This window comes from Elaeis guineensis, chromosome 13 (assembly GCF_000442705.2).
Source record: "Elaeis guineensis isolate ETL-2024a chromosome 13, EG11, whole genome shotgun sequence".
NCBI lineage: Eukaryota > Viridiplantae > Streptophyta > Magnoliopsida > Arecales > Arecaceae > Elaeis > Elaeis guineensis.
Window position 1 is genome coordinate 62451425 of NC_026005.2, and position 16916 is coordinate 62468340.

A 16916-nucleotide genomic window follows, 5' to 3' on the forward strand; every position below is an offset into this window, starting at 1 on the left:
CTTTGCACTAGGAAAGCTTGATACGCTTCCAAACCTCAACGTCAAGGACTTCTAGATGGTTTATAAAACATCTGATACATGAAACCCATGTTTCAAAAATTCTGAGGTGAAGAAAAGCAATTAAGTTCAGAAGGACTAAATATGTAACATCCTCTTTGATGGCCTACATTTTTCTTTCACTATAAAAATTGGAAGAAGCTGCACAACAGTGGCAGGTGGGGCACCTCTTAAATGTTTAGCGTTGCGAGAACACGGACAAGAATTATGCTAGTAATTAAAGCATAGTTCTGAACCACGGCCCAGTATGAGGCCCTAGTCTTTTTCAAATTTCTGGACCACTGGTGGCCTCATCATTAACATTTCATCTTTGACCTTGCTGGCCAAATTAAAAAATGACACGAGACCGATAATATCATTATGCACTGTGCACGTTACAAGCTCCAGCTATCCAACACATTGTATCAATGAAGAGCTTCAGATGTCGTGTGCAGAAATCCATCAATATCAATATCAATATCCAAAAATAGAGGTAAGATTCATAAGCAGAAATCCATCAATATCAATAAGAAAAAAAAAAAAATGATGTATTCACTGGACGCCAACCTTACGTTTTGTGTTCCTGAAACCTTATCCACGTTACTGTCATTTTTTCAATCGAATGAGTTACAACAGGAAAATAAATTTCAAGCATGGCGATATAACGTTATTCTTAGAGTCGGCCTGTGAATATAAGAGATTGTGGACTACAAAAAGATTAAAAAAAAAAAAAAACATTTGGCTATGTTACATGGCAACTTGCATTTTGAAGTCTCAGGTTCAACATTTGGCATTGCCAGGTGCCACCATGCATCCCAGACTTTGAGCAGTTAAACCTCATTCCTGCATCTCATTACGGACGTCATCAAAGTGAAATTAGTTTGATAAAACTGAAGGAATAAAAACAGGAAAGGAAAATGATAGATCAGATGAAAATAAATCTACATGAGATACCAGACTAGTGTATGGTATCGACCCAACAGCACAATTGGAAACACTTCGCTCATGAGTGCAGGCCCTGTCCTAGACAGGTGACTGATAGAAGGGAGCTGGCATGCAGATTGCACACCAAGGATGAAATTAGTAAGACTAAAATGATATCCAAAATAAATTAATCAGCTGATATGCATGTCAGCAAGACATAGGTTTTCAACAATTAAAAATACTGGACTTTCTGGCCATACAAGTTTCTGATCTATAAAGTACATAACTGCAAATAGTGTCAGGAAGAGCAGATATCCATTCTACCAAAAATGGAGAGGAAACCTACCCTGAACCTTTTTGAGCGTCCACCATCAGAGTCAAAACGTGTATTTTGTGACTGACGCCCCATGGTTTCATTTCTTATATGCCCGGCCATCATCTGCATAGAGGCACCCCTTTCTTGCCCGTAACTCTGGGCAGTTTTTTGCAGAACACTTCGGAAGAAACCATCCCTATCCCAAGTTACCTCATAGTCTACTTTTAGGCGTGACCCTTCCTACAAACACAATATTATGATTGGTTTATACTTCTTCAATTTCATAAAAAGAAGACAATCAGCATTTCAAAAAACAATAAATTCAAGCAACACTTTTCACCGGTTAAATCAAAAAATAAAAGCTCCAGCCAAGGTTCACCATCTCTGTACCGATATCATCCTATTACAGTATCGGTACATCTGATACAGGGGTTGGTTTAGCATACCGATTGTTGATACACCCTTCGTAAAGCATACCGATATATGACAGTACAGTCGGTAAGCATCGATACCAACTGGTACGGCAAACCTTGATTCCAGCAGAAACATGCATTTTGAAAGATAAGCATCCCAAGTCAAAATCAATTTATTGGCCATATGTATGAAAGGGCTACATAAACCTTGACTAACAAGTTTGCAAAAATTTAAGTGTGCTTTAAGGTTAAGGACTTGGCATGGAGGGGATCTGTCCAGGTGGGTTCCACATTATCCAATGGCCAAAGCCCCAAGGCCCAAAGTAAAAAAGGAAGCAGGTGATTACAGCACTGTGAGAGCAAATTATAGAGTATACATGAACATGATTATGGGATGATCACAATGCTACCAACATGAATTTAGGTCCCCAATTTTCCTAATTGAAGAGCTTCATTCTGAAGTTTGTTGATAGGAGAGGGAGAAAAGAAAAGAAGAGGGGGGCCGAGAGATTCCTAATTTGTATAATAAGACAATTCCAAATGCCAACACTTGCAAATCCAAAGGACAGAGAACAACACAATGACAGATAATCATAATAGCAAATTGAGTGAAAGATTATACAAATTAACAAAAGAATGTTCAACAGTTATTTTTTTTACCTTCTGCATTGATCGCCCACACAACACTTTCATTGCATTGTAGAAGTCACTGTAATGCTCAAATTGGACCCAGACTTTACAATTAAGGCCAGATACAATCTCCCCATCAGCATCTTCTGCTTTCTTACCTAGATCATCGTCGCCACCAACATTAAGATTCCTATTTTAATGCAAGTTAAGAATGTCAAAGGATGAAGTTCATAGAGGGTACATAGATGGTGCACATGTCAATTTTAAAGTAAAAATTGAAAAAAAAAAATCCATGACCCCAGAATCTAAAACATATTGTAACTTAAAAAGAATATTAAATAGGATGCAACATTCCTAACAATTACGGTAAATAAAGAACAAGCATGTCAAATTGAGTAGCCAAAAATACTATAATCCGTTTGGTGGTAAAGTCCCCTCCACACTATCACGAGTTCTTTGTTACTCTGTGTGTCAAGTATATTTTGGAATATATAAACGCAAATCTAATAGTCTATCTTATAAAATAACAGACCGTATTCACTGAAGCAAATACTTTCTCAAACGATGGCAAATGACTATACAATAATGTAGAGCAGAAAGGTTATGTCCAGACAGCTTTCACAATAAACAGCTATTCAAAGATCCATAGTTGTTCTCTAGGATGATTTCCCATCCAAAATAAAAACCTACTCTTACATGTAGGTAAGAGCATCGGCAAAGTGTACCTTTCATGTAAGGCATACACAAGACGGCAATGCTTGAATAAATAAATAAATAAATAATCCTCAAAACATGCTGCTGAACACAATTGCACTTCAAGGGGATCTCTAACAAACAAATGTGAGAAGGCCTACTTTTACATCATCTTGTAGATAAATCTAGATCAGAAACCAATTTGGTTAATCCAAGGTTCGAATATCAAGGTATTGGGACATACGAAGAGGGGCTTAGTATGGTATGTGCCATACTAATGATCATGCAAATAAAAGGAACTGAATGGTACATATTGATATGGTTGGTATATCTTGCTACAGCCTTTCTTGGCCTACAAAATCTGGTTTGGTTTTTTCTTTTATCATGTGTTCTTGTCTTAATGCAATATTCTACAAGAAAGAAGGTGGGGAGTGGGTTAACTGCTCCAGTCAATCAGTCATGGTTTCTGGCATGTCAATAGCATGCATATTTATCATGTAAATCATATAACTTGGAATCTAAATACATCCAAACATATATATATATATATATATATATATATATATATATATATATATATATATATATATATATATATATATATATATTAACATTTGCAAAATGATGGATAGATTTTGATTGGATTTTCATATGTACGTACCTCAAATGGTTCGATGCCAAGACTATTCTATCTATAGCACACAGCATAATGATTAATCAAGTAAACTTTATTTGATATGGTTAATATTATAGTTGTCAGCCTATGATGCATTTGGAGGTGGAAATAGTTAGCTTAAGTGGAGTTAGTTGGAGGAGAAAGCAATGTTTTAAAAACTAGATTGGATGGCTGGTTGAACCAGTTGGACCATCAACTGATCTAGCATCCTGTCTGAATGACTCTAAAACCAGATTGAGATAAAAACCAGCCTAGTCTTGTAAACTGCTTAAACCCACAGTTAAATCATCAACTCAGTCAAACCACTCCATGTTCAAGCAAATTGGTCGGATCTTAAAATCCTTTTATTGTTTCAGGTGAAACGAATTAGGAATAGAGATTCAATCCAACAAGCCCTCTCCTCCCACCATCCCATGATTCCTTGCCTCCCTCTGGTCCTCAACTATGAGAACTGGTCCAATTGGACTTGGTTCGGGATGAAGTCGTATTTTTTCAAAATTTTTTGGATCGAAACAAGCGAACCTAATCCCCTGTTCGATCCTCTGCTATGGGAGATGAAAAGGCTGCAAGGGTGGCCAGATTAGTGCTGTACACCGATGAGGGATGGCCGAAGGTTGTTAGATGGGTTACGCCAATGAAGTCCGACTTTATCCGAGGACGATCGAGCTTATCACCTTCTTGCCCTCTTCTTCTTAAACCCCACCACCTCTTGGCTGATCCACCAACGAACCGCTCCCTTTCCCTTTTTCCCCACCTCTGGCACCCGCCAAACTGCTGCAATCTAGCTGTCGTTGCCCAAAGACCCCTCTTCCTCCCTAATCCTCTCTATTTCTTCTATTCCGAGTGCCTTTACCACTGGAACCGCCATGGTCGCTCTGGCCACGCCACCATCATCTGGCCACCACCGAACCATCCATCTTTTGCCCCCTTCCCCCCTATCTCGATTTCTTTTGGGCGATGGGAAGCTCAATAGGCGATGGGAAGCTCTAGTGAGCTTCCCATCGGGTGCTTTTGAGGGGGGAGAGAGAGAGAGAGAGAGGAGAAGAAAACAAAAAAAGAGAGAAAAAGAAAATGAAAAGATGAAAAAAAGAAAGAAAAAAGAAGATGAAAAGACAGAGGGTAAGCCAACCTTTTGTGAAACCGCTTCATCGATCGAATGCTAATCTGATTGGATCTAGATCAATCTGAGATATTTAGATTCGTCTCATGATCCGATTCAAACCATGACTTGGACCGGAATTCTCTTTCCTTGTTCAAAATCTCTCCTCGATTGAAGCTAAGAATATTTTTAAATTGTCTGATCTCTGGGTTTTCAGGGCATATTTATGTGTTTAAAATTAGATTTTGTATATAAAATTATTAAAATAACTATAAATCAGAAGATTTGGAAAGTATGAATCTTACGCATGAAAAATAATTCAAAATTTTGGATCAAGCATAGCATTACCTTGGCATGATTACAAAATGTAAAATGAGATGATTTCTTTGTTTTAATGTTGCATGATCTTTAGAAACGAGATTATACATGTCTATCCTTGCTCGAATTTTAAATAAAATTATTCTCTTGTTTCTGAAAATGAGATGTGAAAAACTTGATTCAATATTATTATGAAAATAAGTATGATTATTTATGAAAAATTGGTTGTGGTGAAATTATGAAAAAATTCTCTATTTAGACTATGATCTAGATCTAACCAATGGGACTGATCGTTGGCCACGCGATTAGAAACTAATTTCTCTTTGATCTAGCTGGTCGGGGCTGATTACTAGCAGAGTTAGTCCTCTGAGCCTAGTCAGTATGGACTGAACGCTAGGACACATTGATACATCGCATATTTATTTTCAAGACTAATCTCTTTACCTTGTCATGGGGTTAATCGTGGCTATGTGAATCAGAACTAGTTCTTTTTGGAGCCTAACTAGTGGGGCTGGTCACCGATATATGCTAATGGATCGCATGTTCTGTATTTAGGAGCTAGTCTCTTCTGAACCTTGTCACGTAACTGATCGTGGCCGTAGAAACTGAAGACTAAGAAAGGATTTAAAATTTATTTGTTATGCATGGTATGTTTTGAAAATTAAAATTATGTTGGTTTATGTATCTATTATTGCCAAATGCTATGTTTGGAAAAGAATTTAAATATGCTTAATCCTTCAAAAATATTGCTAACTTACTAAGCATGTAAAACTCATTTCTTCATTTCCTTTTTTTCAGATCCAAAAGAGCATATGGGGGCTGGGATCGAGCAGTGAGGAGCTTAGGATTTTAAAGGACATTTACTTTTTGAATAATTATTGATCTTGATTTATGTTAAGAAACCTTATGAGTTATTAATGAACTATTTTTATTTGAATTAATAAAATTAGAAGTTTGTTTCTACTACTACTGTCTGAGTATGGTTTGATACGATATTTTGAAAGTGTTTATTAGAAGTTTGTTTCTACTACTACTGTCTGAGTATGGTTTGATACGATATTTTGAAAGTGAGAAGGCAAGACATGTCTGATAGATTAAACTCTAGGGGCGTGCAGCTGCCTGTCATGACCGGCTCGAGCCTTGGGCCGAGGCGTGACATCAACCCTCCTCTCTAACACCAGCATGAATAGAGAACGGCCAATGGCCAGCCACCAACCACTATTATAGTCCTCCGGCATTCAAATAAGACCTATCCTTTTCTCCCTTTCTCTTTTCGTCCCCTTTGCCTCTCTCTCTCTCTCATCGCCCCCTCCCTCACCGAATCTTAATGGATGGCCAACAGGAGGCAACAAGATAACATCCCACTCTCATCAAATGATTAGAGCTTAATGGCAGACCAAACCGAGCGAAGTAGCATTAAAGGGCAAATCAACAGCCTCCCATGCTCTCTCTCTCTCTCTCTCTCTCTCTCTCAACCTTGCTGATCTGATGACCGGAGATTGGTGGCAGGCCTGTACTAATTTTGCTTAGATTCTCTGATCATGGACTGATGTATAAACTATATTTATTACTCCTGCAAGATTGGTCATTTTTGCAGATTTGCAAGGTCGGCCATTCTTTCAATTTATCTGACCAAATTGCTCTGACCCATCTACACAAACATGTGCATCCAATAACAGAAATCTGCACTCTGGAGTATGTGCGTCATTTAGTAAAAGGCATGCACCATCAAGGTGCATAGACTTACTCAGATTCTTGATTTTGATGAATGCGTATATTGATGAGTTTAAATGAGCGCATCACAATTATAAATTTACAATATATCAATTTGTTCCAATATGTAATCTTGGATTGTCTGCCTACCTATGTATGTACGTCAGATAGTTTAAAAATGAGTAATACTAATTATTTAGATTGAAAGAAATTGTTAAACACACTTAGTCTAAACGTGTGCACTGATCAGTCTAAATATGTGCACTGTTAAATATGTTTACAAATCTCCTCAAGCCTATGCATCATATAATGGAAGCCAGGGGTAACTTGGTCAGAAAAATTAAAAATGGCTGACCATGCAGATCTGCACAAAAAGGGCCATTCCTGCAAATCTGAAAATGTATGTGGCCATTTTTCCAAAATAACTAGAATAATTTATACCTAGGATCTATAAACAAGTATGACAAGGCACCAAAATGGAAGTTCTACATGAGTTCTATGTTAAGATCATCAGGGACATATGAAAGATCAATAACAGGTGTCATAAGGAACTACGGTGAGACAAGTTAGTTTCCTACCTTGATCAACTAGACCCAGAACAAAAGTCAAACTCAGCACAGTTCTTGGCAAGCCATGAATAAATAAAGCTAGAAACCACCCAACCCATGTCCAGTTCACCAGCTCTCGTCAACTATGAGCACTGACCTTTTCATGTAAGTCATACATGAACAAATTTTGATATTCATGAGGGCCACAAAAATGTATTTATGTTGGCGAAAGCAATAGTATCAACCACCAAACCAGGAGATGGTTGGATGAGGAATTGGAATTGTGGAAAAGAAAAGCAAACTTCATAGGATACAAGTTCTTGATTAAGTCAAAAGCAGTTGTATGGAAAATCAAAGGTCCTCATCATAATGCTAGTCAAAAATAGCCAAATCATCTATTTCGCTGGTCTATTTCAAAGGAAGTCAAAACAGGCAAAAGAATAGCTAACAAAAGTGAGGTGAATAAATTCATGATGCAACAAGATCATTCCACTTATGATGCTTCACTATTTGGTAGCCAGTTTCCAAATCTACACTCCCTTCATAAACATGAATACATCAAGCTTGCAAACAAAAATATACCTATAAATTAGATTTAATAAAGTGATTCTAAGACTAGATTGACTTAAGGAATATATTGATCTAGGGCTATGCTCACTCTAAGTGCTTATTGTCCAGCTCTCGTAAACAAAGATCTAACTAGTCTGCCCTCAATTATTGGGAAATAAGGTCAATGGTTGGCTAAAAATAAGATTTTGGGTTTTTAAGGCTATTGTACCAATTTTGAGAAAACAATATGAAGATTCAACACTTTACAAGAACATATGGGAAAGAAACAAAGGCTATGCTCACACTAAGTGCTTTCCATCCAGATTTTAAAATAGTTTGGGCAGGAGAATGTGATCTAAGAAGTCTGCCCTGTCTTTTTCTGGGTATATAAGGTTGGTCTGGCCTAAAATGGAATTTTGGGCTTTAAAAGGGGGCTATTGTGAGCAGCATGCGAAAACAATGTAAAGGTCTAAGATTTTACAGGAAATAAGGGAACAAATAAAAGTCAGGCTTTAGAAGTTATGGAAAGATCCAATGAAATAGATAAAATAAACTCTTTTGAACAGATCATTCTCAAAAGAATACATTAGTATTGAGATAAAATAGTAGAAAGGAAACAAAGAAGAGAGAAGAATATTAAAGTAACAAAAAAAAAGACAACAAAAGTTTAGGGGTAGAACTAGACAAGAGCTTAGTTTAATTTTACCCATGTAAGTGATTCAACGAGTAAATTAATTGCTTTTTCAATATGGGTAAATTTAACAGACCCAAATACTTCAACATAATCTTTGTAATTGTAATAATCCAAGACGTCATCTAGAAAGGTGCTGAAAGATACTATTTGGATTCCTAAGTCTTGTACAGATACCTAAGATCTGTCCGATGAATAACAAATGTGGGACTAAGCACACACCCATATAGGTCCTCACTTACTCCTCTCGTTTAAGCCCTAGTATCCTCGCTAGGTTAAGGGTCCAAATCCACTCAATTCCAATCACAAACACCACGATCAGCTCGTGATCAACCTAAATGAGCCCATACTATAGTGTCTCCTAATCCATATAGGTCATTTGGCTGGATCATTTGTAATAACCCAAGACCTCTCCCAAAAAGGCTAACTGGACAGTATTATTTAGATATCTAATTCTTATGAAGTATCCAAGATCTCCCTGGTGAATAACCATTGTGGAACTAAACACAAGCACGCATGGGTCCTCACACTAATATAGTATAGATCTACATGCATTTTGAAATGCTTTAAGCTTATTTCAATATGGGCATATTTCATATCCTTTGAAAGTAGAAAATCTAGTACCTTAAATCAGCGGGCAGGAAATAGAATGCAAAAGACAATATGCTGGAATTGATTAGCCAAGGTGAAAAGAAGAAGAGGCACATTAGAAATGTTACAAGAGAATTGATAAAACATTAAGTAGTCGAATTTTTGTATAAGCTACACTAAGAGGCAGAACCATGAGCATACACTCCCTAAAAATCCAAATTGTACACGGACACATTTCAAATCCTCAAGTAACCTTTTTTTTTTGTAAGGACTACATCAACGAACAAAGATAGAAATAAATAACACCTGAATCCAAATTGTGTCTGGAAACCAGTTTCCAAACCTTAAGGCAAACTAAATATTGAATAGGCTACAGTACAGCAGAGATAGGAACGGATGATCTCTAAGTCCAAATTTATAATATAGACTTGGGTTTCAAGCCCTTGAGTAATCTTATTCTTGTGAATTTTACATTAGGAGTAGAAGTAGAGGCAGATGCAGATGGTCCCCAGAACCCTCTTCCTTGAATAACCCAAAATATTTATGAAAACAAGTTTCAAAACCTAAAGCAGCCTACACTTCATGTAAGGCACAGATTGTGCAGAACTCATAATCTGGATCTCAAAGCATAAGATTTAAGACCTTATGAATTACAAGTTTGCTATGGAACACATGGATCAAAGACTAGTGGAGACAGATATGGTTCATTTGAATCTAAGCCACGTCCAATTTAAGGACAATGGTCCAACTCAGTTTAAGTTTATGATAGTTTGAATCAGCTTGAAAATGCAGAACATCATTAAAGATAACCAACCCTCAAGAAGAAGGTAAGACATTCTAAGCTCTATTACCTGGATCCTCACGTCTGGCTCCTAGAATTTTATGCTGGATATGTATCCAAGTCGGATATGCATTGAACATTCAGATACTTATCAAAATTTAATAATTTGTGCTTTTAGAAATTGGTAGAGAGTTAAGTTTCACCCACTATAATAATGTTTAAAGTGAGATTTTGTTCCTTTCTAGAGACTGATTAAGAATGTATTTTTAAAATTATTTTATAAATCATCATTTCCCTAAAATCCTTAAGCTAACTAGAAAGCTTCGATGAGCAACATGCATATTGGAAGACCTTATGGATAATGCTTTTTAATATTTTCTTTTATATGGTACTTAAATATATTTTAGTTAAATTAGTTTTTTCTATGCATCCCTGTATCTCCTTTTTCTTCCCTTGCCAAGTCTAACACCTGGAGACATGTATGAATCTGACTCTAGTGTCCATGTCTTCTTTAAAATTCAGCTAACCCTGTAGAAAGAGGATCTAAGTCCTAGTGTTGGAATTTAGTTAGAATACAGACAATCTGATGGTAAAAAGGCCCATCAGTTCCAAGTACCAAGACTCAGTCAAACTAGGCTAATCCTGTGGAAAGAAGGTCAAACATTTGACATAACCAAGCCAGGAAGAAAAAGACCCATGATTCAAAGAGTTGAAACTTAATTAAAATTAGGCCAAAGCAACAGAAGATTCTTATGTGTTATGATTTTCTAACGAGGTTATAGGCTAACATAAGCACTTACATGACCAAAATGCCATGGCAATACAATGTCTTCTTGCTTATGTTTTCCAGTTTTCTATGCTTGAAAGGCTACAGTGATACAACATCTTCTTTCTTACCGTTTCAGTTTTCTAATATGTTTTCCTTTTAGATTGTTGGGTTCTATGATAGGTGGCTCAAATTCGATTTACGGGAACGTGGAAAGGAAGACATGGAAAAGGAGTTGTGATTGGCAACATATAGTGGTAACCGACTAATAGGTCAGAGCACTAGTCAAACAATAATTCATTTATCAAAATCGGCAATGTTAGATCTTTTCCTATGATAGCTGGATTTTTGGAATTCTCTCTCTCTCTCTCTATAGTATTTTGAGGCCAAGAAAGATGGGTTTGGATTATGTATGGCCTACTTTAAATCTAACAGACTTAACTCTGTTTCATTTCTTCTAGATACAGTGCCCTCTTTTAAAATGATTTTGGCTGAGACAAGAAGACCTTGCATATCCTTTTCTCTATATTTATAAAAAGTACCTTTTTCCAAGACCCACAATACTCGAGCCTCTTTTTCCTTAAACATGGATAAACATATTATTGCTATTTATTTTTTGCTTCGATAAAAGTGCCCCTTTGGCCTTCTTTTGTGAGTCCAAAGAATGTGAGAGGCTCAGCACCCTTTTTAACTTTTCAAGTTTTCGGCGTCATATCATGATATTGATGGTATATTTTTTTTTTTTCTCTTTTGTAGAGATTTTTTGCCTTCTGTGTTTCAAAATTCATGCACAATGGGGTCTGGAAAATCAGATCACAAGGTTTAAGGTGTAATACATATATGATTGAAGCTTTGAATTTTTTTTTTTTTTTAATAGTTGTTCATGGATTGAAAAAACTGGATGTGAACTTGAAACAGTTTTTGCTTTTAATTTTAATACATGCTTTTATAAAGCCTATAGCTTTCACTTTGCATGGTTAGTTTTATTGATCTCCCTTTCCAGGATTTTTGGGTACGACCCCACATGTGGGGAAACTGCCACATTTTTATTTGAATTCCTTTAAGCCTCATCCTCAAATATCTCAAATAGTGTAGAGACTGTTCTAGCATTTTATCAAGATTCCCTTGGGAAATCCATATCCTACTTGGATCCCCCCAAACATTATGTAGAAACTCTATTGGAATTTTATTCATCCTTAAAAAGACGAATCTATGGAACCTCTGGCTGATCCATGTGATCTTGATGGTAGTACATATCGATAACTGAATAAATCCCATTTCAGGTATTACGTTGAACCAGCAAATTGTTATGCCATATCCCAAAATCACAAGTACACATATGGCTTATACCAGCTCATTAACCTGCAATCAAAATATCACACAAATGGAAGGATTAAGAACCACAAGGCTTTCTCAAAGAAATATATGTATTAAAATCCTAAGGTCATAAAATACTGCTTGGTCATCCAGGTTGGGAAGGAAAATTCAAAATACATGAAGATATGACTGATTTAGATGACCTTCAAGACTAGACTAACAAGGTGCAACCTTGAACCTGAATCTGGATTACCAGACATATCAGTCCATGAGTAAAGCAAACCTGACTTGCTTACAAGTCAGGTTACATTCAAGTTGGGATGTATCAGAATCTTATATCTAATTATATAAACATAGTTTATATTACCCTTATTGTTACATTTCATAGGAAAAGGAAACCCAATCTACAGAATCAGTTTGTGATCCAGCCAAGTCCACATTCCCTTCTCCACTCATCTTCCACACCCCCCCCCCCCACAAAAAAAACACTCATCATCTCAGATTGTCCATTGCCAAATCTACTCACGCTAACACAAATTTGGCTGCAACACCACCAAATAAAGACAATACATCACCAGATTCAGCCACATGCAAATTCTGCAAATCCATGCCCATACCTCCCCTTCCAAAGAAATTCAATCATCGCATCGCTGAAAATGATTGTCATGCACAAAATTAGGTACCACCATCACCATGTCCAACCATCTTGATATAGGTTCAGTCGACCCTACAAACATATGATTGCCCATCACCACATCAAACCACCTAAACATGATTTCAGTTTCCCCATTATTTGATCCAGACACCTCAATGTCATCCATCTTCTATCCCACCTAATCTGATTAGCCTACCAACATTTGATCACCATTCTTGCTGTTAGGTGACTAAACTAAAGTTCACTTAAGTTGCGCTGACCACAGGTTGGCTTCAAGTGAGATATAGCTGATCACTAGTAGGAGGAGCTGTTTCAAGCCAAGCCCATACGAACTGGATAAATAATAGACATTCACCCAATCCAAATCCAGCCAAGCCCATTGCAACCCTTGAAAATATATTGCATTAATATACAGTTGATAGTAAGTGCTGAAAGTTTGGGTGACAGAATGATTTCTAAAAGGAAATATAATAAAAACCTTAAATTATTTAGAGCTTTGTGAAGTTATAATACTCGAAGACTAATATTCCACTTTCCTTATGAAGAGATTGGGATATTTTCATAGGAGAATTGAAAAAATAGTGAGTGTTTCCATTACATGGCATGTGTATGACAAGTTTATCCCCCAAAGTATCCATGAATTATCTCAGAGGGCATATTTATCTGAGTAGTTTAAGAGACCTATTGCATGCTTATCAACGATTAAGCTGACAAAGAACTTCAAGAAGTAGGAAGCAAATTTTGTGTAACAAGGGCCCAAGGGCCTCAACAAGAAGAAAACAAGAAAGACTAGTTCCAAGGCTACCTTGAAGGAAATCTATCTAGCATCCTTTCTTGTAATATGGCTATACTGGTTTATAATGTCTTTAAAGCTTTTTTATTGAATTAGAGTTTTTTATGTCGTGAAGATGATGGCTCAAGAGCCAACCACGTTGGCTACTAATATACTTTCTTTAATTCATGTTGCAGTGGGAGTGATGGTTTATGCTTGATTTTATCAAGAAGATTTACTGTTTTACAGAAGTTCTAAATACGCTCTCATTTATCGATGCTTCAGTTGTTCCATTTGAATTAAAAAGAACTCAAATACATTTGAAAGATTAAATAAATTTATTTGGCATTTCTTTTCTTCACCATGTGCCAATAAGGGTTGGAAACCTGAAGCAAGATCTTCTAACTAGATTATCATGGCTATCATATATAATTTCAGAGTATATTAGCTCTCCTTGATCGAGTACTCTCCCCCTCCGTTTGATAATATGCTTGAGCTTATAACTCACAATGCATGCATGTATTTTAGTTTTTTTTTTTTACCATGAAGTGAATATCATAGTCTGTGTGTGCATTACTGCATTCTATTAAACCACCACTAGGCAGAACAATATAGAGGTTTTTCAACCCCTAATATATAAATTTTTGAAGATTTCATTAGTACATATAGCAATTCTCTTACTAACCAGCCAATACATTGAGTGAAGGAGCTAATTTCATCACATCAATGTCCTCCACAAAAGATTAATTGTACCCAGAATGTCTCACAAAATGATGCAGGTCACCGGGTGAAGCATGGAGATAGTTACCTAATTAAAGGAAAAGAGTATCCAAACAAAAAGAGATCATAAATTCTACAAGTATAAATGATGGCTATGATCATCCAGTTGAAAATCTTGTGCATGCATCAGACCCTTATTATTACATGGTAAAGAAAGGGGGCCCAAAGAAAATGTCTCATTTCTCAAATACACTTGAAATTCTTTTAGGTTCAAATACAACAGCTAAAACTGTTATACACGAGAGCTTCTCCAAACTCTCTTTAAACCTTACTTTTTCTAGATATTAGCAGTACGGGCCTTTGAGCATAAGTCCCTTCAAAGCAAGAACCATTACATAGAGACTGAGCATGAACTGAGTTAAACAATCAAGACTCTTAGAATGATCTGTCATCATTCTAAATCCAATGAATTATGGAAAGAATAGGAAGGATCTATCCGCACATCTCAATGAACTTTGATGAAACAAAAACACCCTAAAGACATTATGAACCAACCTAGCCACAAAGCATAAAAAATTGCTAAAATAGGCAACCTAAAAATTTGAAGAGAGAAGATCCCTGTAATTGAGAAAGTAGGAAGTCTAGCCTTGAAATTGTTTGCTCTTCATTTCTTCTTGTTTGAACTCCTTAAGTCTTTATTGCAAAAAATATCTAGCAATCATAAAAAGCTAGCTTTCCACATTTTAAAAGGGCTAATACATCTATTCAGGCATATCTGATATTGCTTTCACATTTTTCCAGGAGGGCCTTCCATGACAAGCTTAGGTGAAGTGCACTGAAGTTTGAGGAGAAACACTTATTAACTTGTTTAATGCTTGTTAAGACATATTATGAACGAATTTTTTAAAATCCTACTTGGGTCCAATATGATGGGCTCTAACATTCAGTAGAGTCAAACCCATTTTTGTTGAATTATGGATTCAGACTAAAGGCCGGCAGCTTGACCGCAAAATAAAATATTTGAGTTGGGGTTGGATCATGATGAGTCAATTAAATTTAAGTTCACCTTTTGTGCATCTGCTCTTAACTGAGACAAAATCATAATTTGTATATGAAGAAGCAAGTGCTTTCTATAAGCATAAGCCATATGCTAGTTCCTGGAGCATAAATAATGATAGTTGCCCACGTTGCCAACAAATTAACTCTTATTTTACTTTTGGCAATTACCGTTATTTCGAAACAAGTTGTGTTTGCTGTTCTCTCTAGAAAAACATGCTATCGCGAAGCAAATTCAACGTGACAATGGCAAGAAAAAGACAGAGAGATAAACATTGGAGCAAGACGTAGCAACTACATCTAAAAAGAACACAAAATGTACCTTATTTTCCCAAACACTGAAAAAATGGTGTGTGTGACCAGCATCGAGGCCTTTGAAGACACTCGTGGCTCAGCGAACCATCTCGACGGAACCCCTCGCACAATAATCGTGTCTGGCCGCCGGGCCACACCGCTTGCCGAATTCCCTGTAAGCACTAGCAAAATTAAAATTTCCGAATCAATCAGTGCGAAAGAAACTAAAAGTCGATATCTTTCCGCGAACCAGCATAGAATTTCTTCCAAGATTCTTCCATCTTCTCGAAATCGTCGGACGAAGGGATCTCCACGCTCATTTCGAACTTGACTCCTTCCAGATTCAACTCGATCCCGGCCAGCCGCTCCACGACGGAGCTCCGCCAGTTCAAGAACTTCCGTTGGAGGAGCTCCTCGTCGTCTTCTTCGTCGCGGTCTTCCTCTCTGGTGGTCTTGCTCTTGAGGAACCCTAGCTCGCGGACGTAGAGGGTACCGAAGGCGACGGGCTCGTTGCGCTTCCGCTTGTGGAGGTCGGAGCGCTTGCGGATGAGGAGGTCGTCATCGGGGACAGAGAGGGAGAGGGAGGAGCGGAGGAAGTCAAGGAGGGAGAGGCGGAGCTTCCACTCGTCGATAGGCTTGACGGCGGGGTCGGCGCGGAAGAAGGTGAGGAGGAGCTTGAGGCGGGGGCAGAGGGACAGGCCGCTACCGATTTCTAGGATTTCGGTCGGCGGGAGGGAGTGCAAGGGTCGCCGCCGGCGGGCGGTGGCGGAGGAGGAGGAGCTCATGGTCGTAGACTGGAGTTCGGGAAGGCCGAAGATTCGTGGTCCACTCCAAAGCGACTTTCTTTCATTAAAGCGAGTGCAACGCACGTGAGTGGTTCAAGAGCACGAAGCAGTGGATGACTCCAATGGTGTTGAAATGGTAACGGGTCGGGTCAAGACCCGGTTTGGTCCCATCAATGACCTTTTGATCTTTGAGGATCTGTTTTGTTGGGTATAAAATACCCTCCAGCCAAAGTTCATGACGAAAATGACCCTCCGAAGATTCTAACGACTTCCGACCTTCAGCGGCATCTCTCCGAACTTCTCTGGCGGCCGAGCCTCCGCAACACTCCCAAGTTTTGCCGACGGATAAACCCCCACCAGCGCCGACCAGATTCTTCACGACAGACGGGCTCTTACGGGAGCCGGACCTCGCCGACTTCGACTGCGTGAGGACTTCGTCCGGACTCCTATGGGAGCCGGACTTCGCCGACTTCGACTGCGTGAGGACTTCGTCCGGACTCCTATGGGAGCCGGACTTCGCCCCCGACGTCAATTGCAAGTGAACTTCGTCCGGACTCCTACGGGAGCCAGATT

At 38.0% G+C, this 16916-nt stretch overlaps 1 protein-coding gene across 4 annotated transcripts; it reads right to left on the reverse strand.

Moving 5' to 3' along the window:
* Positions 1-609: 609 nt before the first annotated feature.
* On the reverse strand, positions 610-16411 carry LOC105060677 (uncharacterized). 4 transcript variants are annotated; one of them, XM_073248022.1, is made up of 6 exons: positions 15809-16411; positions 15587-15731; positions 2350-2509; positions 1307-1516; positions 991-1085; positions 610-879 (listed from the first exon to the last, which is right to left on the reverse strand). In XM_073248022.1, exons 1-6 carry the CDS (start codon positions 16341-16343, stop codon positions 867-869), a joined length of 1158 nt encoding a protein of 385 aa, XP_073104123.1. In that variant the 5' UTR covers positions 16344-16411; the 3' UTR covers positions 610-866. The 4 variants fall into 4 exon arrangements, with proteins under 4 accessions (XP_073104123.1, XP_073104124.1, XP_019701406.1 ...); XM_073248023.1 differs by having other exon boundaries at positions 610-885; XM_019845847.3 differs by lacking the exon at positions 991-1085 and having other exon boundaries at positions 610-885; positions 15809-16410.
* Between the last annotated feature and the right edge of the window lie 505 nt (positions 16412-16916).

Bases quoted from the DNA above. Each gene is read 5' to 3' on its own strand.
- LOC105060677 (XM_073248022.1), bottom strand. From the start codon at position 16,343: ATGAGCTCCTCCTCCTCCGCCACCGCCCGCCGGCGGCGACCCTTGCAC. The intron at 2,510-15,586 runs GTACATTTTGTG...GCATTAAAATAG, and splicing joins TCAGTGTTTGGGAAAATAAG to GAATCTTAATGTTGGTGGCG. The intron at 1,086-1,306 runs GTAGGTTTCCTC...TCTGCATGCCAG, and splicing joins GACGCTCAAAAAGGTTCAGG to CTCCCTTCTATCAGTCACCT.